Here is a 23,045-nt window from a genome sequence, read left to right as displayed (position 1 = left end):
AGGTCATCCAAATAAACTAACACTTGCAGTAAATTCATGTCTCCCACAACTTTCTCCATGAGACGTTGAAAGGTGGCAGGTGCTCCAGAAATCCCTTGGGGCATGCGTTCGAACTGATAAAACCCTAATGGGCAGATGAAGGCTGTCTTCTCCTTATCTTCTTCTCCCAGAGGGATCTGGTAGTATCCACTTCGAAGATCCAACACAGAGAACCACTGGCTTCCCAGCAAACAGTCTAAGGCATCTTGGGCTCGAGGCATAGTGTACTGGTCGACCACAGTACGGCTGTTTAGGGTGCGGTAGTCAATACACATCCGGATTTTCCCGTTCTTTTTATGGACCACCACAATGGGTGAGGCGTATGGGCTGTGGGACTCTGTAATGATGCCATTCGCAGCCAGCTCCTCAGGATGATGTCGCACATCTTCCATCTCAGAGAGAGCAATCTTCCTAGATCTCTCCCTGAAAGGTCGAGAGTCATGTAGTCTGATATTGTGCTCGACTCCCTTTGCACATCCCACATCCCACTCCTGCAGTGAGAACACATTGGATCTTTCACAAAGTTTCTTCCTCAGGCGATCTTTCCAGTCCTCGGACACTGGTGAATCTCCAAAGACAAACTTTGCTGGGTCTATTGTGGGAACTTGAGTTTCACACTGGGGTTTTACAATCGACTCAGGGTCAAAGAGGTCTGCTGTCTTTTGTCCTTGTTTCACTACAACATCACGACTCGTTTCATTAGCAATCAGTATAGTCACCCTTTCCTGGGCTCAGCAGGTAGGGTTATGACTCCACTGGGGACCAGCCGTCCTTCAGGGATCTCTCCTCCCATCGGCTGCTCTATCATTGCTAACGTCCCTTTACTGCCTTTCAGCCAGGTACTCATGACAAGCACTTCTTGCTCCGTCCTTGCAGGCACTACTAAGGGGGTCGTGCCCGCGTACTTCAGTGCCCCAGTCGGTAGCTCAGATGTGTCCCTTTTAGCTCTCTCAATTTTCCTATAGGCTTCAGCACAAAGCGTATGGATCGTCAGGGTATTCAGGTACTGGTCCCCAGCCCGCCTCCTGCAGTAATCCGCGAGTACCTTGAAGAGACTGGAGTTGGTCCCTATCAGCACAGACATATCAGAGGTCCCTTTAGGGTCAGGGCATATTAAGGCAGCTGTGTCTACCTCCTCTCTTACCCCAGCAACCTCCTCTGGGAATTCCAGGTGCACGATGACATACCCTTGGTAGGGGTCTTCCTCCATGCTGAGGCCACACAGGCCAAGGCCAGTCAGTGGCTGTATAGGCAGGTGCCTAAGCATCTGTTGGTAGAATGACTGAAATATAATAGTCACTTGAGATCCAGTGTCAAGCCCTGCTTTACACTCCACCCCTTCAACCCTCACCGTGACCTCTGCTCGAGGCCCTATCAGTCCTGCGGGGATCCCAGCTGGACAGTCTTTTCTGGGGGGATCTTCAAATCCTGCAGACCTGGGGGGTCCCCGTCCCCAGACCCTCTGGCAGCTACCGGATCTCTCCCAACTGATCCTCAGCTTTCCATACACTAAGGAGGGGTTTTCTTCATTACGGCACTTGGCAGCACCGTGCCCATCCTGACCACATCGGTAGCAGAAGAATTGACCTTTCCCCCTTCGCCTGGGTGGGATGGTGGCTCTACGTGAGGGCTTCTCAATTGCCACCGTTTGAGGCTCCTTATTCCTGGAAGTCTGAACTCGGTCAACGGTGCTTTGCAGCTCAGCTATCCGTTCCCTCAGGACCTGCATTTGTTGGGCAAGTTCCTCTCTGGTGCTCACCATCAGTACACTGGCCGTTTGCAGTGGTGTTGTGCTGGCTGGCTCCGATGTTTGGGCTTCCCAAAACTCACTGGCAGCCTGCCTTTCTTCCTCCTCTCTGACCTCTTTCATCAGCTGGGAGTAACTTGGGGGATGTTCCCGTCGTTCTCTTAGCTGGAGATGAAGTAGAATCGGGTTCTGATACTGAGTTCCTCTTACAATTTGAGCCAGTCTGGTCCGATCCATCTGCTCAGCAGTCGCTGCCCCCTCATGACAGCTCTCTGAAGCCGTCTCTCCAGTCTCTGGATGTAGGCTGAAGCCTTCTCGCCCTTTTGCTGTCGGGAATTAAGGAACTTACAGGAGCTGTCTTCAGGGCCCTCTACGCTCCCAAAGGTGTGTTCGAGGGCCTCTAGGCAGTCCTTCACACTGACCCCGGGGTCAATGAGCTTCAGGGTGCGAATCACATCTAATGCTGGGCCGCCACGGCTCTCTAGGAGGCATCTTCGCTTTTCTGCATCTGGTACGGCCCACTCTTGCAGCATTTCAGTGGTGTGCTCTAACCAGGGTTCAAACTCCTCCTCCCCCGCAAACAACCTTAACTGACGACAAGAGTTTGACGCAGCACGGGACAGCACAACCTTTCCCAGCGTTTGCCCCAGAGCTTCTGTCCAATCGTCGGCCGAGGCTGCAGCCTCTGAGCTAGAAGCTGCTGAGCCAGGGCCCAACAAACCTGACATATTAGCCATTATAAAGACAGTAATTTCCTCACAATATAAGCACAAACAAAACAAAATATAAATTGTTTCCCAATGTAGTGGATCACTGAATAGGTGCTTGCGGGGGGTACTGACCCAGGGATCCCGAATGAGACCCCCAAAATGTAACCCTTCTGCCTGTCAGAGTTGGCAGCAACAAGGGCCGGGTTCAGTATCCAGGGGATCCATTCCAATAACACAATGCAAAACCGGCTCGAGCCCCCACCCAGTGACCTGGGACAAATCTATACCACCCCCGCTGGGCGCCTCCAAGAGGCAATACTTCCCCTCTCGCAAGCACAGAGTCTGAGTGTAGCAAAAAAGCCTTTTAATAACAGAGAGAAACAATGTGGCATTATGTTGGGGGAAACACCACCAACAGGATTCATAACACAACCCATGAGGAAAAAGCCCACCCCAATAAATTGGGGCATGCCCCTTTCCCTCGGGTTCTTGAGTCCAGCAACCTAAAATCACCCAAAGTCCCAAAAGTCCAACAACCCAAAAGTCTCTGTCCCTGGTCAGGGCAGCCCCAGAGTTCAAAAGTTTATCTGCAGAGTTTTACCTCCCTACCTGGGTGGAGAAGATTTAAGGGGCACCTTACGTGGTCCAAAGCTGATGGCCCCACCTCTCCATGGGGCTCCGCTCTGCCAGCCACCCCCATGAGCTGCTCCACCAGCCGCTCTGCTCACCATCCCACAAACTACTCCACCCTATATCTTCAGGCTCCCCCACTACTTAACACAACACTCAGTGATTTCAGCTCTTCATAAGTTCAGCTCTTTTGTGATTTCAGCTTGTAGTAGGGGAGCCTCAGGGCTGGTGCACCGTTAGCCCCAAGGGAATTCAGCTCAGCAGCCTGTAACTAGACTCCTAAGGGAATCAAAATTAGCTCTGATATTCCACAGTACAGAGAAGGAAGTACAATTAGCACATAAACCCCTCACCAGATAACCCAGCCTCTCTCCATTCACTGGGTTTTGGAACCCATGTCCCTTGCCTAGCGAGTGCTGCTTAGTTGATGGTGAGTCCCTCCATCATAACAAAAGGCCCAGTACAGTTCTGCTGTCCTTGGGTCACATAATCAGGATAATAACAGTTTACTCCTGGCCCCAGAGAAACTGGGGCTCCTACAGCAGCCAAAGTGACCATCTAGGCAGGGTGGGTGTGCGTATGCAAATGAGATCAGCTCCTGAAGTTCTTTTCCACAACCCACCATGACTCACCACCAGAAGTCAGGGTAGAGCTCATCCTGACTCTGCTTACAGTTGCATTAGCGCCGATCTCCTGCTTCCTCCTCAGCATGGAGACTTCTCTTGTCGTCTGCATCCTCGCTGCTCTCCTGGCCACGGGTGAGTGGGGTCTGTTCCTACAGGGGCTGATTTCCTAACTTCTCCAACGTGCCAACAGCTCAGAGCTGCCTGTCAGGTAAAACTGTTCCTGAATGTAACCAAAAAGCAGTTGGAGAATAACGAGGGCTGGGCTGGAAGCGTCCGAGTCACAGCGTCCGAGGCAGAGGGGGCTGGAAGTCACAAAGTCCCTGTGACAGAGAGTGAAACAATTCTGGAAATGGGAGGAAATATTTACACTTTAAATCACTAGAACCCAATCGTGACTGGGCACATTTCAGAGCTGGCCAGAAACCAGGGGCATTCCTGAAAGGGGATTTGCACCACGAGTTTGTCTGAAAGGAAACAGATCTGAATTTCACACACTTGAGCTCAAGAGAATATAAAAGGCATTTCTACATCATGATCCCCAGTTGGCGTCAATGGGGCCAGATCCGCAGCTGGGGTCAGTTAAATTCAGGGGAAAGTGAGGGGGCAAGGAAGGGACAAATCTAGACCCGTCATGTTCTTTCTCCTTCTCCAGGGGCCTGTCTGCAGTGTGAGACTTGTGTTGACCTAGGAAAGAGCTGCACGGGGAACCTAGAGACCTGCGCCGCTGGGCAAGACTCTTGCGGCATCTTTCTCACTGAAGTCACAGTGGGTAGGTGAAATGGATCCTTATCAACATGGGTCAGGGAACAGGCTGGGGAGCCAGGACTCCTGGGTTCTACTCTACACCTTCCCCCGGGACAGGAGTGGGGTGGCTGGGTTCGAACAGGCAATGACTGGGAGCCAGGACTCCTGGGCTCTGTGCGGCCCCCTGTGGGCTCGTGCACCAAAGGCATCTCAGTGGGTCTCAGATGCAAGGCCCAGCAACTTCACAGTGGCTGCAGTTTTTCCAGTTCAAACGCTGTCCTGGCGACAGGTTTGACGTGCCGCGTCGGTAAAGGAAGGCGCCCTTACCGTGTAGAGAAGAAGAGGTGCTCGGAAGGATGATGCAGATGTGATGAGCTGTATGAACTGGACAGAGCAAGGTTGCCATAAGAAAGCGTCTCAGGGCAGGTGTCAGTGCCGGGAGCTTGGGGAAGGGGCTCTGGGACCCCCAAAGTCGCGGTGACTGCCATTGAAGCATCTGCTGGCCTCTGGTGGCCCCATGTGTCCACTGAATCCATCCAGGTGACTAGCCAGCCAGGGGGTCAGGGGCTCACTGAGGATGGGATCTGCAAAAGCCAGCACGCTGAGTGGGAGCCACCTAAGCAGCCAGTAGGAAATGCCGAGGCGAGGGGTGTGGCCTAAGCCCGGCCCCCACCCGGAATTTGGCTCTACGTCTTGGCTTCACGGAGGCGCCCGGCTCTGGTTGGGATCCACAGCCGGGAACCCCTCGCCGGGAGTCGGGCGTCTGAACCGGGTCAGCCTTTCTTTGCAGAAGACAGTGGTGGAGGAGGGGCTGCCAGGAGACCCCAGTGGCTGGGTGCTCAGCTGGGCCCTGGGGGAGCCAAGTTCAAATCCCCACTTGGCCCAAATCGGGTTGGAGACTTCAGCCCAGATCCCTCCCCTCCTACGGTCGCGCCTGGCCCCCTGGATCCGGGTGGGTCTCTCTGTCTCCCCTGTTGAAGCCACCCCACCTTGTATGAAATAGTTAAACATTCCCTGGAACTTGATTCCCCCACGTCCACAGGGAGCGTCTGACCCACTGGGCTCCTGGGTATCTGGCGGGAGCAACCCAGCATCTCCTCCCCGGCTGGGCTTTGCGCAGGGCCGGATCCGGTGGGCGTGCTCCGAGGGCATCCCCTGGATCAGGCCCCGCAGGTGATATTGGAAGGGGAATGCCTAGACTGTGAATCCCGCCACGGCTAAGCGGTGGCTGGATGCCTAGTATCGGGACCTTGGCGGCCCGGCACGTACCCCCGTGTGGGAACTTCGGCAGTGAAAAGACTTTCTCGGTAAGAGATTTGGGGCCCCCAGGTTTAGGTGGCCGCTGAGTGGGGAGCTGGAGGATCCAAGTGCTGGGTTTAGGTGCTGAAATGGCTTTCTCTAGCCCTGTAGGACCTCGGGTGAGTCACTTCCCCTCTCGGTGCCTCAGTTTCCCCATGGGTAGAGGAAGACTAATGGTACAGGGCGTCGTTGTGAAGGTGGGGTGGGAGTGGAAGGGGAATCTCAGACTTCTCCTCTTGTGCAGAGGGAGAGAGGACACAGAGCTTTCTCAAGGGCTGTATCCCATCCAGCGAATGTAATGCCGGCCCCCTCTCTATGAATTTTGGGAAGGGAATGACAGCAAGGACGAGCATCGCCTGCTGCGTGGGAGACGCTTGCAGAACAACCACCGTGACAGGTACCTCTCCCCATCTCCGCCTCTCCTGCCCCATCCCTCTGCACCTCCGGCTGCCTGGAACCTGCCCCACGATAACGTCCCGGGCCTGGTCTCCCGCCCCGCAGGGGGCGCCCCATGGACTAACACTGAGCCCCTGGCTGGGTGGAGTTTAGTGGGCGGGGCTCTCGGCTCCCACCAGGTGTGAACCCAGCTGGCCCCACCCGGGGCGGGGTCCAGGGCTCCCTGCTGCAAACCCCTCCCCTGCCCCTGCTGCCCCCGGCATCCCCGGAGCTACAGCGCCCCCTGCAGGGGGCCCCCGGGGCTGAGCCCCGCCCCGTCCTGGGGCTCGTCCCCCGAGCTGACTGCGTTTGCTCCGCTTCTTCCCAGCGCCCCCGGCCGACCCCAAACCCAATGGCCGGCGCTGCCGGGGCTGCTACGTGTGGAATGCTGCTCAATGCAACGAGCAGACCACGGAGTGTGCTGGATCCGAGACCCAGTGTCTTGACGCCGCTGGGACCGTAACGATTGGTAACTTCAGTTCATTTATTCCGGCGTTGTTTTTCCTTTGCTGTTTCTTCCCCTCCCCCGCCCCCCTCGTAGGGCAGAAGCGAGACGCTGGGTGGAGGCCGCTAGGGAATGGTATCGGCTGCAGATCAGGACTCCTGGGTTCTGTTCCCAGCGCTGGCCTCCGGTGTGACCTTGGGCCAGTGTCTCCCCCTCCCTGGGCCTCTGGTTCTCTTTCTCTCCATTGCCTGTATAAAGTTTAATCTGTAAACTCTTTGTGGTAGGGCCTGGCTTAGTCCTGGGAACCCCTGTTTTTTAGGCCCTGGACAGACCCCTGACCAAGATTTGGGTCCCCTCTTGAGCCAGGTGCTGCTCAAGACCTTTGACTGAGATCGGGGTCCCCTCTGCTGCCAGATGCTGAAGGATGCCCAGTGAGACACAGTCCCTGCCCTCAAAGAGCCTGCAATCTAAGCAGGCAAACAAAGGCTCTTTCTCCCCATTTTAAAGATGGGGAAACTGAGGCACAGAGCAGTGCCGTGACTTGCCCCATGTCACACAGGAAGCCTGTGGCAGAGCTGGGATCTGAACCTAGTTTTGCGGAGTCCCATCATGGTGCCTTAATTCACTACAAAGCCCCCTTCTTGGAGATCCCACCACTGCCACCAGCACTGAGCTGCTTCTTTGTAGATGAGCCGTGTGGCTAATACAGGCCTCATCCAATCTAGTTGTTGTCAGTGGGCTCTGGATCAGGCGGCAAGTGACTGGTTTAAAGACACACAGCGCGACTGTGTCTGAGCGGAGAAGGGGGAAGCCATCCCGGGCCAGACAGGCTGGCGCGAGCAGACAGACGGGGAAATGAAGGCTGTGGGGGTCTGGGGAGGGGAGTTTGGTGGGGCCCAGAGGAGGAGGAGGCCATTGTGTCCTAGTCCAGCTGGGGGAGTGGAGCTGTTTCCCTGACAATCACCTGTTTCTCCCAAACACGCAGGTGGAAGTCAAATACAGACCATCATGACCACCATGAAGGGCAGCTTGGCTAATTGCCATTGTGGCCCTATCCTCTAGGAATGGATCTAGTTCTTTTCTGAACCCTGCTATACTTTTGCCCATCGCCACATCCCCTGGCAACGAGTTTCACAGGTTCATTGTACATTGCAGGGGAAAAGCACGGCCCCTTGTTTGTGTGAAACCTGCTGCCTGTCCATTTCATGGGGTGACCCCAGGTTCTGGTGCGGTGGGGCAGGGGAAATAGCAGTTCTCTAGTCACTTTCCCCACCTCATGGCATGATTTTCTTACTCTTTGTCTCATCCCCCCCGAGCGGTCTTGTTGCCAAGCTGAAAGGCCCCAATCTTTTTAAGCTCACCTCATAAGGAAGCCATTCTGTGCCCTAAGATCAGGCTCAGAAAGACCCCAGTGGGGAAATTAGGCAGCCCAGTGTCCCGGGCACCAGGCTTGGGGCTCTGGAACTGCCCGGAATGAAGTTCAGACAGGAGCCTCCTGCAGTGACTCCCCTCGGGCCAGACTCACACCCGGGACAGCCTCTGACCTCGGAGCACTCAACCCCCTGTTCACGCTGTGAGCCCCCCGAATCGTACACCTGTGAAAACGCTACCCACCCCCCAAAGGGCCCTGCCCCCAACTTCACCGTCAGCAGTGACCCTCAGCCAGCGTGTGACACAGAAGGGTTTATTAGGCTACGATTATCTCACCGAGGTAATGGAATCCGTGACTTCCAGAGACCTCCGTGACATTTTTTGCTTCAGCCCCGGGGCAGCAGGGCTGGAGCTGTCAGCCAGTGGGGGCCCCAGAGCTCTCAGTTACCGCAAGCGGCAGGGCCCCCCGCAGCTCCTGGCCACCAGCCCCAGAGCTCCGAGCCGTGGCAGGTGGCAGGGGGCTCCCACTGTTCCCAGTCGCTTTGGGTGTGAAGGGGGCCCCCGCAGCTCCCAGCCACCACGGTGGCGGGGAGGAAACCCTGAAGCTGGAGCTGCGGTGGGTGCTGGACCCCCACACTCCCCATTTTGTCACAGTTAGTTTTAGTAAAGTCAGGGACAGCTCTTCTGGCTGCCTTGTGCAGAGGATGGGCCCTGGCCATCAGTTGCCAGGGAGGGGGTGGCTGAATTGGGGTGCAGGGACACATAGGGATGGTGGAGGGGGGCTTAAGGACACTTATGGACATTGGAAGATATGCCTGACTAAATGGGAGCGGTTACGGGTCAGTCAGGGTCTGCATGGGCAGGCTCCCCAATTCCCTAACAACTCCCCCTCAAAAAAACCTGTTTCACACTTCTTCCACATGCACCCAACAACCCTCCAGGTTCCCTCCCAGGCTCCTTCCCAGCAATGACTTCCCTCTCCCTCAGCTTCTCTGTTGCCCCGACTCCCCCAAGCCTTTGCCCTGCTTTTGAGGGGTGCGGAAACACATTGCTGTGTTATAGTTTACAAGAATGATCACTCAAAGTTCTGTATTAACCTGCCTCGTAAGGAATCTATCAAAAACCATTTCCTGAATCATTTTCCTTGTCTGTACTGTTACAGACATACTTGCTGACAGGTATTTTGAAATAAATTACCAAAATAATTGAAACGGGTGGGATTATATTCTGCTATTTTGACAGATAACATATGCAGAATGTTGAAGAATTTTACAATATTGCGTGCAGAACTTTTAATGTTTTGGTGCAGAATTCCCCCAGGAGTAAATATTTTAAATGATCATTAACACAAATGACATTCGCCACCTAGTGGTGCATTAAAAAACTTTACAAACAAAATGATTTTATACAGTTTATATGGACAGTAAATAAAAAAAAAGTCCCTCTTAATTTTCACAGCTCCCCCAAAATGCCTAGGAGACAGAAATCGTCCATAGCTTGGAAACTCCCATCCCTGGACGCACATAAGGAATTGTACTCACCTGTATTCCTGATGCTGGCAGCCCTAGAGAAGCTAACTGAATTAATAGCTGTTTTTCTCTGATGAGTGTATTTGTTCTTGAATTTGAATGTTCGTGCTCAGTTGGCTGAAGAACTCAACACAGGGCAAAGTGAAGTTTGTCCAGGCCATAAGAGGCTTTCCGGGTTTCATAGAATCATAGAAGATCAGGGCTCGAAGGGACCTCAGGAGGTATCTAGTCCAACCCCCTGCTCAAAGCAGGACCAATCCCCAACTAAATCATCCCAGCCAGGGCTTTGTCAAGCCTGACCTTAAAAACTTCCAAGGAAGGAGATTCTACCACCTCCCTAGGTAACGCATTCCAGTGTTTCACCACCCTCCTAGTGAAAAAGTTTTTCCTAATATCCAACCTAAACCTCCCCCACTGCAACCTGAGACCATTACTCCTTGTCCTGTCCTCTTCTACCACTGAGAATAGTCTAGAACCATCCTCTCTGGAACCACCTCTCAGGTAGTTGAAAGCAGCTATCAAATCCCCCCTCATTCTTCTCTTCTGCAGACTAAACAATCCCAGTTCCCTCAGCCTCTCCTCATAAGTCATGTGTTTCAGTCCCCTAATCATTTTTGTTGCCCTTCGCTGGACTCTCTCCAATTTATCCACGTCCTTCTTGTAGTGTGGGGCCCAAAACTGGACACAGTACTCCAGATGAGGCCTCACCAATGTCGAATAGAGGGGAACAATCACGTCCCTCGATCTGCTCGCTATGCCCCTACTTATACATCCCAAAATGCCATTGGCCTTCTTGGCCACAGGGGCACACTGCTGACTCATATCCAGCTTCTCGTCCACTGTAACCCCTAGGTCCTTTTCCGCAGAACTGCTGCCTAGCCATTCGGTCCCTAGTCTGTAGCTGTGCATTGGGTTCTTCCGTCCGAAGTGCAGGACCCTGCACTTATCCTTATTGAACCGCATCAGGTTTCTTTTGGCCCAATCCTCCAATTTGTCTAGGTCCCTCTGTATCCTATCCCTTTATCCTCCTTCCCAGAGCCACGTAGTCTGCAGTGATCCACTCAAGGTCATTCCTGGCAGTATCATTGGTGCCCACGTGGAGAAGCAGGAAGGGGTAGCGATCCGAGGGCTTGATGAGTCTCGGCAGTCTCTCTGTCACATCATGAATCCTTGCTCCTTTATTGTAAAGGCAAACTGATCTCGGGAGTCCGGATGTAGGGGTATGGCAAAGAAACAGTTGTCCAAATAAACAATAGAAATATTTAGATCTGGCCTGCACTTTTTGTATGACCTGTGTCATATCGGCCACAATAGGAACCATAGGAATGGTGCCCTTATTGATTCTTCTATAATCAATTGTTAGACACCGGGATTGGCCACCTGCCTTCAGCACTGGCCACACAGGGGAGTTCAAGGGTGAATTTGTTTTTTGAATGACCCCTTGTTGTTCTAAGTCCTGGATGGTTTGCACTAATGGGGCCTTTGCCTCTCTCAGGTACGAGTATTGTTTTTGGAGAGGCACAAATTCCCCAACAATCTTAACGCAAGCATTAATTTTACAGCAATCTGTTTTCTTTTGAGTCCCTATTGAGGGGAATTTCAAGCGCCACTTTTCAGCTTGTTGGGTTGTAATTGCGGATGCCGGTCTCTCTTCCTCTTTTGATAACATAACATCCTGCCTGCTTTTTACCGAGTGGGGAGGGGGAATTTCTAACTTCCACAGGGTACCTCTAAGCATATCCATCACCACGTGGTTTTTAAACAACCAGTCGGATCCCAGATAATTTCATCAACCATGTTGGGAATCTGGATCTAATCCCCAATGTCTTAAACCTTTGTACTGAAAAAAGGACTTGAGTCCATTCCCACCCGAGACTAAGTTTCCCTTTAAAGGATTTTAAAGCTACTTGTTTTAATCCTTTTCCTGCCTTTGAGGCTGTTTTGATTAAGGATACAGCAGCCCCTGTAGCTATTAAAGCTAGTGTAGGGGTATATCCACCCTGCTGAACGGACACACACGCTGCCTATGAACCTCCACCTCTGTGCCCCTGCTGGTGGTGGGGGTTCCCCATTCAGCGGGCCCCTCTATTCTTGCCCCCCAAAAGGGAGTGGGTCTGGGAGGCATTGCAGTGAGGAAGAGGGGGGTGGCGCACTAGGAGTTATGCTGGCCACCGCTTTAGGTGGGGTTTGCAACCTCATGGCTTCCCTGACTAGGTCTAGTGCAGGGGCCCCGTTCCACTGTTCTCGGTTTGCCCCGTGCTGCATTAGTGTTCACCAGGCTAGCCGGCGAACCTCATTTTCCGTGAGCCCACCTCCCTCCTTTGAGTGCTGCGAGGAGGGTGTCTGATATTGCTGGAGGTCTGGGTGTAACCGATCTCCCTGTCCCCCCCGGTTTCCCCGTCCACGGGAACGGCCTCTAGTATATCCTCCTCGGGAGCCCGTGATTCCCTTTGTGCCTCTCTCCTTGATGTACGTAACGGCTGGCTCTAATGCAGCTACATAGGCAGCTCTTTCCCTTTTTCTAGTGGGCTGTGGTCCAGAACGGGTGGTTATTTGTTGGACCGAACTTCTTAGTTCCCCTAGGGTAGGTGAGGGACCCTCTTGCCAAATTCCAAGCTCCCCCAGAGTAGTAGAATCATAGAATCATAGAATATCAGGGTTGGAAGGGACCTCAGGAGGTATCTAGTCCAACCCCCTGCTCAAAGCAGGACCAATCCCCAACTAAATCATCCCAGCCAGGGCTTTGTCAAGCCTGACCTTAAAAACTTCTAAGGAAGGAGATTCCACCACCTCCCTGGGTAACGCATTCCAGTGTTTCACCACCCTCCTAGTGAAAAAGTTTTTCCTAATAGTAGGGGGTTAGGGAAGCAGCTTAGTCTCTTAAGGATTGTACGCTGACTGCCGCTGTATCCAGCGTGGTGGCACTGCCCCCCAGTGTTAAGCCGGCCATTACCTGCATCAAACCCCATCGGGTTAAATAATTCTTGGGGTCTTCATTGGGCTCTTGGGTTGTAGCTACGGCTTGTGCTATAAAATTGCTCCTGCCTATTTGCTCCCCAAAACGTCCCATTGAAGTTACTAAACTGCTCTTCTCGTCGACTCTAATCCTATCTAGGGCCCCCGACGCTCTGACGCCCCGCAGACGCTCATCCAGCGGGGGCTTCAGTGGCGTTCAGCTCTTCCCTTACTGGGAGAAAAAACGCATGAGAGCACCATCGGCAGAAACTGGGTCTCTTTAGGGGTCCCAAATTCTCAGCGATGGCTTTTAGATCAGCAGCTGATACAGGGACGGTGGTGAGAGTTGTATTTCCCCCACCCTGTGTGGGTGCTGTGACTGTGGTTCGCGGTATGCCTGCGATAGGGTTTTGCTGGATAGGTTCCAATCCCAGACAAGAACAAGGACTAATGGTCTCAAGTTGCAGTGGGGGAGGTCTAGGTGGGATATTAGGAAAAACTTTTTTACTAGGAGGGTGGTGAAGCACTGGAATGCATTACCTAGGGAGGTGGTGGAATCTCCTTCCTTTGAGGTTTTTAAGGTCAGGCTTGACAAAGCCCTGGCTGGGATGATTTAGTTGGGGATTGGTCCTGCTTTGAGCAGGGGGTTGGACTAGATGACCTCCTGAGGTCCCTTCCAACCCTGATATTCTATGATTCTATGAAACCCGGAAAGCCTAACGTTAGTTTCTTTACCATTCTCTGTAAAACCTGATTCTCTTTTCTCTTTTTCCTCTATTTGTTCAGCTAATCCCCTCTTTTATTTTAACTCCTCTTAGGGTATCTTTGAGAATGTCTAACTGGCTTTGGACCCTGGTGGCCAGTATTTTCCATTTATCAGTTTCTCGTTCAGATACGCCAAGTTTCTCACACAGTGCGGCATTCTCCTCTCGGCAGCTCGCCAAGCGGAGGAATGCCTCGTTGCATGCTTCCCCCAAGAGCTAAATTGCATCCGAGTCCCTTTTTATCGGGATCGATGGCCTGTAGACCAACAAATATTTTGCCAATCTAGATAGTATGGACATCGGGCAATGCTTGTTCAGTCCACGGGCTGTGCCCAAATGTTTGCAAAATTTTCTTAAAAGGAGTCATTTCCTGTATGAATAGCAATTTCTTTTGCTCCTCTTAAGCGTTGTCCTTCGGGGACTCTTTTCGCCGGAACATATTTTCTTAATAAAGTTCTTTTACTTTTATAACTTTTCCATGCCCTTGGGCTGGGACTTACACAACACAAAAAGTGTATACTCAGTAAAAACCCTGACTGACGGAGCAGGAGGGGGGAATGCTAAGCCCCCTTCCCTTTGGGCCCGACCCTGCTACGACCGAGGGTATATTCACCTATGCAATTTTTCCCCGACAGAAGGGTAGGAGCAGCAAGGACTCGAATCCTCCCCCTTATGGCCTGGTATCTCTACGACTGGTGGGGTGTATATACCTAGACAGTTTGTACAAACAGCTTAAATATAGATATCTGTACAGTTTTCCCCGACAGACAGGTAGGGGCAGTGAGGACTCTAATCCTCCCACTATTGCCCGGTATCTCTATGAGCTGGGGTGTGCACACCGAATGAACCATCACTTTATACATATGGGATACCTTCTCCCTTTAGCAATATTTTCATCAATCACAGTGCACATCCTCCCCCTTTCGCAATTCTCCACCAAGACTGTTATGCTTATGAGAAGCACAGGGGATCTTTTTCAGGGGAAAAGGCAACACGCTGCGTTTATTGAAGTTACAACAGTTAGCATACATTCAATCACACCCACACGCACACGGGCCCACCAGTTGATTTTACAGTTACCAGTCCAGGGTCCGGATCAGTCTAGTGGCCAGCTAGATTTGCCACGGTAGGAAGGAGCCGGTTTCTGTCGGTCGCGACACAATGCTCTGGGGAAGTCTTGGCAGGACGAACCCAAAATCCAATGACAAAGCACCTCGTTTATATAGCAATTTTTACTCATTGGGACCAATGAGTTTTGCATTGTCATGCTGTAATTAATTGCCATTTGAGATTGTTTTCTCTAAATGGTCCTCCTTATCCTTTATCTTGTTCTTTTTATCAGTCTCTCAGGGAGTTACCCCATGCTGGTGTTGATCACAGCTATCTTGTCCCCATTGATAGATGCCTGTCTCATCTTTAGAGTCATCTCTTTGCCTTCCTCTGACATCTCAATAGGGGCGTGTTGCCATCTCCTGGAGCCCTCACATCTGTCCTCGGTTCCTCCCTAGAAATCTGGTCCGGTGATGGCCTTCACACTTATCTTCTAACACACACATCCCTCATTTGCACACAAAACAGGATTAATTTACACAGAACATTTGAACAAGAACATCAGATTGCAATGCAGGAGAAAACAATTCTTGCATGCTTTTACCCATCTCAAAATGCTAATTTTAACCCTGTAACAAAGTGGTGACCCTAAAGGTCTGTTGCTGCCTTGAAATCAGCTTCAGACACAAGATTCTGGCTGATGCATCTGTTGCCGGCAGCCAGTGCCGAGAGGCAAAACAACAGCAGGGGTTCGTTGCCTGGTGTGCGTCACCCAATAATCACAACGGGGTGGAGAAGCAGAAAAGTTTATTTGCAGCTGCAAACAAGGAGGACAGAATCCAGGGAGAACAGAATCTCAAATCCTGCACCCAGAGCAGGTCATTACACACACTTTTATATTCCTTAATGCTACTGCACTACACATCAGCCAATTAAAACTTTGCACAAATACTCTGCCTTCCTTATATGAGTCACAACAATGTTTATTTCCTGCAACCCCTAACAAGCATTCCTAGCAACTTAAACAACCAGCACATCCTGCCTGGCCTTGTAACGATCTCCTATTATCTTTAACTTGGCGTCAGCCAACCTTACACTATAACAGGTTTCAGAGGAGCAGCCGTGTTAGTCTGTATTTGCAGAAAGAACAGGAGGACTTGTGGCACCTTAGAAACTAACCAATTTATTTGAGCATAAGCTTTCGCATACACACAAACCATGAAAAAATGGGTGATTATCACTACAAAAGGTTTTATCTCCCCCCACCCCACTCTCCTGCTGGTAATAGCTTATGTAAAGTGATCACCCTCCCTGGATTTGTTAGGGTCCTTGAGCTTCGGTTCCCCCCCTCCCCCGGCCACCTGCCCAGGGTGGCGGGGCTTGGCAGGGGGCTCAGGCTTTGGTCCCCCATCCAGGGGTCGTGCAGTAATTTTCGTTGTCAGAAGGAGGTTGCGGCGCAATGAAGTTTGAGAACCCCTGACCTAATTCAGGTTTCAGAGGAGCAGCCGTGTTAGTCTGTGTTCGCAGAAAGAACAGGAGGACTTGTGGCACCTTCGAGACTAACCAATTTATTTGAGCATAAGCTTTCGTGAGCTACAGCTCACTTCATCGGATGCATTTGGTAAATGACACCCCTCTGGTCTGTTTGTGCTCTAACCACAAGACCCCACTCCCCTTCTGGAGCCAGGGATAAGCCCTGGGTGTCCTGGCTCCCAGCCACCCTGGTTTAACCCACTAGATCCTGTTCCCCTTCTCTCCCGAAGAAAGGAATAGAACCCAGGCGGCCTGGCTCCCAGCCCCCGCCCTCACCACTAGACCCCACTCTTCTCCCAGAGCTGGGGCTAGCACCCAGGAGTCCTGGCTCCCAGCCCCACTCCTCCACTCTGTGAATGTTAATGGATGTTTTGTATTGAGGACTGCTTGCAAAGGCAAGCTATCACTTTAATGGGGAGGAAGGGAAGTGGGGTTTCCTGGTCCCGCTGGCTGTCTTGGGGGCTCTGCAGGGAAGCATGGGACCAGATGCAGTCTGGAAAGAACCAGCCTAGAACAAGGCTGCTGAGTTGTCTCTCACTGCCACAGGGAGCAGCCTGCTTTGTCTCTTTCTTGTTTGTGTTCTTGTTGGTGATTGTTTTGGATCCCCAGAAACAGAGTCACCTTACGCTGCAACCTTTCAGCTGGAGTATTTGGGGTTTGTCTCTGACTGCTCTGGGTGGATGCTGTGAACACAACGGCCACGAAGGGGTCAGAGGTGCGGGTGGTTTCCACAGAACTGTGGCAAATGGCTCGGTGGTTCCACTATGCCGGCCGGATGAGGCATATACAATCTCTCTTCTGATCTCATTTCAGCCCATCTGTGATCAATCCCCCGGCTGGAGATTTGGCTGCATCACAGACCCCGTCACAGACCTCATTACTGCTTTCCCATTGCCGTCTGCATCCTCGCTGCTCTCCTGGCGATGGGTGAGTGGGGTCTGTTCCTACAGGGACTGATTTCCTAACTTCTCCAATGGACTCAGAGCCGCCTGCCGGGTGAAACTGTTACTGAATGTAACCGAAAAGCAGCCACAGAATAATGGGGGCTGAGCTGGGAGCGTCCGAGTGACAGCGTCCGAGGCGGAGGGGGCTGGAAGTCACAAAGTCCCCGTGGCAAGGAGTGAAACGATTGTGGAAATGGGAGGAAATATTTATTCTTTAAATCCCTAGAACCGTGTCCTGACTGGGCGCGTTTCAGAGCTGGCCAGGGGCCAAGGATATTCCCGAAAGGGGATTTTCCCCACGAGTTTGTCTGAAAGGCCGCAGCTCTGAATTTCACTCCCAGGAGCTCAAGATGCTACGAAAGGCATTTCTACAGCATCCCCAGCTGGGGTCAACGGGCTGCAGCTCCATTGGGCAAAACGGACCAGATCCTCAAGTACATTCAGGGGAAGGTGAGGGGACAAGGAAAGGACAAATCTAGACCCATCGTGTTCTCTCTCCTTAGGGTGACATAGTTCCCTGTGCTGAATACAGGGAATGACTCGAATTCCAGCGGCAATCAATCAGAACGATGCAGTACGGACATCCAAATTAAGATCAAGCTGGCTGAGCCCCTGATAGGTCGCTGGATTCTTTTTATTTACCTTCTTATCTGTAAGGCTGTAGGGTTGTCACGGGGAGAGGTGACACACACACTCCCGTACACCTCTCTCAGGTAGGGCGGGTGACTGACCGACCCAACCCGCCCTGCCCAGCGCTCTCTGCCCTCCATGCCCGACTGGGCCCCTGGGACAGACCTGCCTCCCCTGGGATCTGGCACCGGGTCTCCCCGAGGCAACACGCGGGGGGGATGGACGCAGGGTCACATGCCCCTCTCCCCAGAGAAGTGGGCGGAAGGGAAGGGATGAACTGGCCTGTGTCTTTGCAAAGCTCATCTCTTCTACCCACCCCCCAGGGCTCCCGTGTGGCTGGAAGCAGCTTGCCCCTTCCTGCCCACCCAGTGTCAAAAGGCAGCTAACACCTCTGGGCTGCTGCAGGCCACCCACATAACCCAGCCGCCTCCTGTCCTCCGGCTACTGCGGGGGCAGGAAGGGGTTACGCCCGAAGGGTGCATTGTGCACCGGGGCCCAGGGAACTGACCGCAGGGGCTTTGGCAAACCCAGCCAGAGAGCAGGCTCAGAAGGGAAGGGTGCCTAGGGTATGGAGTAGCCCCCACACCCTAGGGGGCAGGTGAAGAGGGCGCTAACCCCCTGCCCTGGGGGCTGCTGTGGAGTCTGCAGGTTCAAGGCAGGAACAGGCTGGAAATCACGCCCTGTCCCCACTCCAGAGCTTAGCTGCGGGGCGGAGAGGCTTCCCCATGCCAGCGCTGGGTGGGGCTTTGGCACATGCAGGCCGAGGTGCCAGCACGGACGGGCGACGAGGGTCACGAGCCGCCCCTGCGCTGGCATGGGCCCCTCCCCTCTTTTAGGGGTAAGTTGGGGGTGCTGGAGGGGTGTGTGTCCTAGGAGGGGGTATCTGGGGGATGCTGGAGGGGTGTGTGTCCTAGGAGGGGGTATCTGGGGGATGCTGGAGGGGTGTGTGTCCTAGGAGGGGGTATCTGGGGGATGCTGGAGGGGTGTGTGTCCTAGGAGGGGGTATCTGGGGGATGCTGGAGGGGTGTGTGTCCTAGGAGGGGGTATCTGGGGGATGCTGGAGGGGTGTGTGTACTAGAAGGGGGGTATCTGGGGGATGCTGGAGGGGTGTGTGTACTAGGAGGGGGTATCTGGGGGATGCTGGAGGGGTGTGTGTACTAGGAGGGGGTATCTGGGGGATGCTGGAGGGGGTGTGTCCTAGGAGGGGGTATCTGGGGGATGCTGGAGGGGTGTGTGTACTAGAAGGGGGTATCTGGGGGATGCTGGAGGGGTGTGTGTAGTAGGAGGGGGTATCTGGGGGATGCTGGAGGGGTGTGTGTCCTAGGAGGGGGGATCTGGGGGATGCTGGTGGGGTGTGTGTCCTAGGAGGGGGTATCTGGGGGATGCTGGAGGGGTGTGTGTAGTAGGAGGGGGTATCTGGGGGATGCTGGAGGGGTGTGTGTAGTAGGAGGGGGTATCTGGGGGTGCTGGAGGGGTGTGTGTCCTAGGAGGGGGTATCTGGGGGATGCTGGAGGGGTGTGTGTCCTAGGAGGGGGTATCTGGGGATGCTGGAGGGGGGTGTGTGTAGTAGGAGGGGGGTACCTGGGGGATGCTGGAGGGGTGTGTGTACTAGGAGGGGGTATCTGGGGATGCTGGAGGGGTGTGTGTAGTAGGAGGGGGTATCTGGGGGATGCTGGAGGGGTGTGTGTCCTAGGAGGGGGTATCTGGGGGATGCTGGAGGGGTGTGTGTAGTAGGAGGGGGTATCTGGGGGATGCTGGAGGGGTGTGTGTCCTAGGAGGGGGTATCTGGGGATGCTGGAGGGGTGTGTGTGTAGTAGGAGGGGGTATCTGGGGATGCTGGAGGGGGGTGTGTAGTAGGAGGGGGTATCTGGGGAATGCTGGAGGGGTGTGTGTAGTAGGAGGGGGGATCTGGGGGATGCTGGAGGGGTGTGTGTCCTAGGAGGGGGTATCTGGGGATGCTGGAGGGGTGTGTGTGTAGTAGGAGGGGGTATCTGGGGATGCTGGAGGGGGGTGTGTAGTAGGAGGGGGGTATCTGGGGGATGCTGGAGGGGTGTGTGTAGTAGGAGGGGGGATCTGGGGGATGCTGGAGGGGGGTGTGTAGTAGGAGGGGGTATCTGGGGGATGCTGGAGGGGTGTGTGTCCTAGGAGGGGGTATCTGGGGGATGCTGGTGGGGTGTGTGTCCTAGGAGGGGGTATCTGGGGAATGCTGGAGGGGTGTGTGTCCTAGGAGGGGGGATCTGGGGAATGCTGGAGGGGTGTGTGTCCTAGGAGGGGGTATCTGGGGGATGCTGGAGGGGTGTGTGTCCTAGGAGGGGGTATCTGGGGAATGCTGGAGGGGTGTGTGTCCTAGGAGGGGGTATCTGGGGGATGCTGGAGGGGGTGTGTCCTAGGAGGGGGTATCTGGGGGATGCTGGAGGGGTGTGTGTCCTAGGAGGGGGTATCTGGGGGATGCTGGAGGGGTGTGTGTCCTAGGAGGGGGTATCTGGGGGATGCTGGTGTGGTGTGTGTCCTAGGAGGGGGTATCTGGGGAATGCTGGAGGGGTGTGTGTCCTAGGAGGGGGTATCTGGGGGTGCTGGAGGGGTGTGTGTAGTAGGAGGGGGTATCTGGGGGATGCTGGAGGGGTGTGTGTACTAGGAGGGGTTGTCTGGGGGATGCTGGAGGGGTGTGTGTCCTAGGAGGGGGAATCTGGGGGATGCTGGAGGGGTGTGTGTCCTAGGAGGGGGTATCTGGGGGATGCTGGAGGGGTGTGTGTAGTAGGAGGGGGTATCTGGGGGTGCTGGAGGGGTGTGTGTCCTAGGAGGGGGTATCTGGGGGATGCTGGAGGGGTGTGTGTCCTAGGAGGGGGTATCTGGGGAATGCTGGAGGGGTGTGTGTACTAGAAGGGGGTATCTGGGGGATGCTGGAGGGGTGTGTGTCCTAGGAGGGGGGTATCTGGGGGATGCTGGAGGGGTGTGTGTAGTAGGAGGGGGTATCTGGGGGTGCTGGAGGGGTGTGTGTCCTAGGAGGGGGTATCTGGGGGATGCTGGAGGGGTGTGTGTCCTAGGAGGGGGTATCTGGGGATGCTGGAGGGGGGTGTGTGTAGTAGGAGGGGGTACCTGGGGGATGCTGGAGGGGTGTGTGTACTGGGAGGGGGTATCTGGGGGATGCTGGAGGGGTGTGTGTCCTAGGAGGGGGTATCTGGGGGATGCTGGAGGGGGGTGTGTCCTAGGAGGGGGTATCTGGGGGATGCTGGAGGGGTGTGTGTACTAGGAGGGGGTATCTGGGGATGCTGGAGGGGTGTGTGTCCTAGGAGGGGGTATCTGGGGGATGCTGGAGGGGGGTGTGTCCTAGGAGGGGGTACCTGGGGGATGCTGGAGGGGTGTGTGTCCTAGGGGGGGTATCTGGGGGGTGCTGGAGGGGTGTGTGTCCTAGGAGGGGGTATCTGGGGGATGCTGGAGGGGTGTGTGTCCTAGGAGGGGGTATCTGGGGGATGCTGGTGGGGTGTGTGTCCTAGGAGGGGGTATCTGGGGAATGCTGGAGGGGTGTGTGTCCTAGGAGGGGGTATCTGGGGGAGGCTGGAGGGGTGTGTGTCCTAGGAGGGGGTATCTGGGGGATGCTGGAGGGGTGTGTGTCCTAGGAGGGGGTATCTGGGGGGTGCTGGAGGGGTGTGTGTCGTAGGAGGGGGTATCTGGGGGATGCTGGAGGGGTGTGTGTCCTAGGAGGGGGTATCTGGGGGATGCTGGAGGGGTGTGTGTAGTAGGAGGGGGTACCTGGGGGATGCTGGAGGGGTGTGTGTCCTAGGAGGGGGTATCTGGGGAATGCTGGAGGGGGGTGTGTATAGTAGGAGGGGGTATCTGGGGAATGCTGGAGGGGTGTGTGTCCTAGGAGAGGGTATCTGGGGGATGCTGGAGGGGTGTGTGTAGTAGGAGGGGGGATCTGGGGAATGCTGGAGGGGTGTGTGTCCTAGGAGGGGGTATCTGGGGGATGCTGGAGGGGTGTGTGTCCTAGGAGGGGGTATCTGGGGGATGCTGGAGGGGTGTGTGTCCTAGGAGGGGGTATCTGGGGGATGCTAGAGGGGTGTGTGTCCTAGGAGGGGGTATCTGGGGGATGCTGGAGGGGTGTGTGTAGTAGGAGGGGGTATCTGGGGGATGCTGGAGGGGTGTGTGTCCTAGGAGGGGGTATCTGGGGGATGCTGGAGGGGTGTGTGTAGTAGGAGGGGGGATCTGGGGGATGCTGGAGGGGTGTGTGTAGTAGGAGGGGGTACCTGGGGGATGCTGGAGGGGTGTGTGTACTGGGAGGGGGTATCTGGGGGATGCTGGAGGGGTGTGTGTCCTAGGAGGGGGTATCTGGGGGATGCTGGAGGGGTGTGTGTCCTAGGAGGGGGTATCTGGGGGATGCTGCGGGGTGTGTGTCCTAGGAGGGGGTATCTGGGGGATGCTGGAGGGGTGTGTGTACTAGAAGGGGGTATCTGGGGGATGCTGGAGGGGTGTGTGTCCTAGGAGGGGGTATCTGGGGGATGCTGGTTGGGTGTGTGTAGTAGGAGGGGGTATCTGGGGGATGCTGGAGGGGTGTGTGTCCTAGGAGGGGGTATCTGGGGGGTGCTGGAGGGGTGTGTGTCGTAGGAGGGGGTATCTGGGGGATGCTGGAGGGGTGTGTGTCCTAGGAGGGGGTAACTGGGGGATGCTGGAGGGGTGTGTGTAGTAGGAGGGGGTACCTGGGGGATGCTGGAGGGGTGTGTGTCCTAGGAGGGGGTATCTGGGGAATGCTGGAGGGGGGTGTGTATAGTAGGAGGGGGTATCTGGGGAATGCTGGAGGGGTGTGTGTACTAGGAGGGGGTATCTGGGGATGCTGGAGGGGTGTGTGTGTCCTAGGAGGGGGTATCTGGGGGATGCTGGAGGGGTGTGTGTCCTAGGCGGGGGTATCTGGGGGATGCTGGAGGGGTGTGTGTCCTAGGAGAGGGTATCTGGGGGATGCTGGAGGGGTGTGTGTAGTAGGAGGGGGGATCTGGGGGATGCTGGAGGGGTGTGTGTCCTAGGAGGGGGTATCTGGGGGATGCTGGAGGGGTGTGTGTCCTAGGAGGGGGTATCTGGGGGATGCTGGAGGGGTGTGTGTCCTAGGAGGGGGTATCTGGGGGATGCTAGAGGGGTGTGTGTCCTAGGAGGGGGTATCTGGGGGATGCTGGAGGGGTGTGTGTAGTAGGAGGGGGTATCTGGGGGATGCTGGAGGGGTGTGTGTCCTAGGAGGGGGTATCTGGGGGATGCTGGAGGGGTGTGTGTAGTAGGAGGGGGTATCTGGGGGATGCTGGAGGGGTGTGTGTAGTAGGAGGGGGGATCTGGGGGATGCTGGTGGGGTGTGTGTCCTAGGAGGGGGTATCTGGGGAATGCTGGAGGGGTGTGTGTCCTAGGAGGGGGTATCTGGGGGATGCTGGAGGGGGGGGTGTCCTAGGAGGGGGTATCTGGGGGGTGCTGGAGGGGCGTGTGTACTAGGAGGGGGTATCTGGGGGATGCTGGAGGGGTGTGTGTCCTAGGAGGGGGTATCTGGGGGATGCTGGAGGGGTGTGTGTCCTAGGAGGGGGTATCTGGGGGATGCTGGAGGGGTGTGTGTAGTAGGAGGG

General features: G+C 54.8%; 1 protein-coding gene across 2 annotated transcripts in view; it reads left to right on the top strand.

Moving 5' to 3' along the window:
- The first annotated feature begins 3,757 nt into the window (after nt 1–3,757).
- LOC114018735 (phospholipase A2 inhibitor NAI) overlaps nt 3,758–23,045 on the top strand; it is a 30,903-nt gene continuing 11,615 nt past the window's right edge. The window contains exons 1-5 of one of the 2 annotated variants that reach the window (XM_043535212.1): nt 3,758–3,884; nt 4,405–4,521; nt 6,040–6,192; nt 6,559–6,699; nt 7,661–7,686. In XM_043535212.1, coding sequence (XP_043391147.1) covers nt 3,836–3,884; nt 4,405–4,521; nt 6,040–6,192; nt 6,559–6,699; nt 7,661–7,686 — 486 coding nt within the window. In that variant the 5' untranslated portion in view covers nt 3,758–3,835. The remainder of the gene's footprint in view (nt 3,885–4,404; nt 4,522–6,039; nt 6,193–6,558; nt 6,700–7,660; nt 7,687–23,045) is intronic. The other variant, XM_043535213.1, reaches the window with a different exon arrangement.

This window comes from Chelonia mydas, chromosome 24, assembly GCF_015237465.2.
Source record: "Chelonia mydas isolate rCheMyd1 chromosome 24, rCheMyd1.pri.v2, whole genome shotgun sequence".
NCBI classification, from domain to species: Eukaryota; Metazoa; Chordata; order Testudines; family Cheloniidae; genus Chelonia; species Chelonia mydas.
Note: the sequence above shows the minus strand (reverse complement) of the source record. Positions and strands in the feature narration are given on the sequence as shown.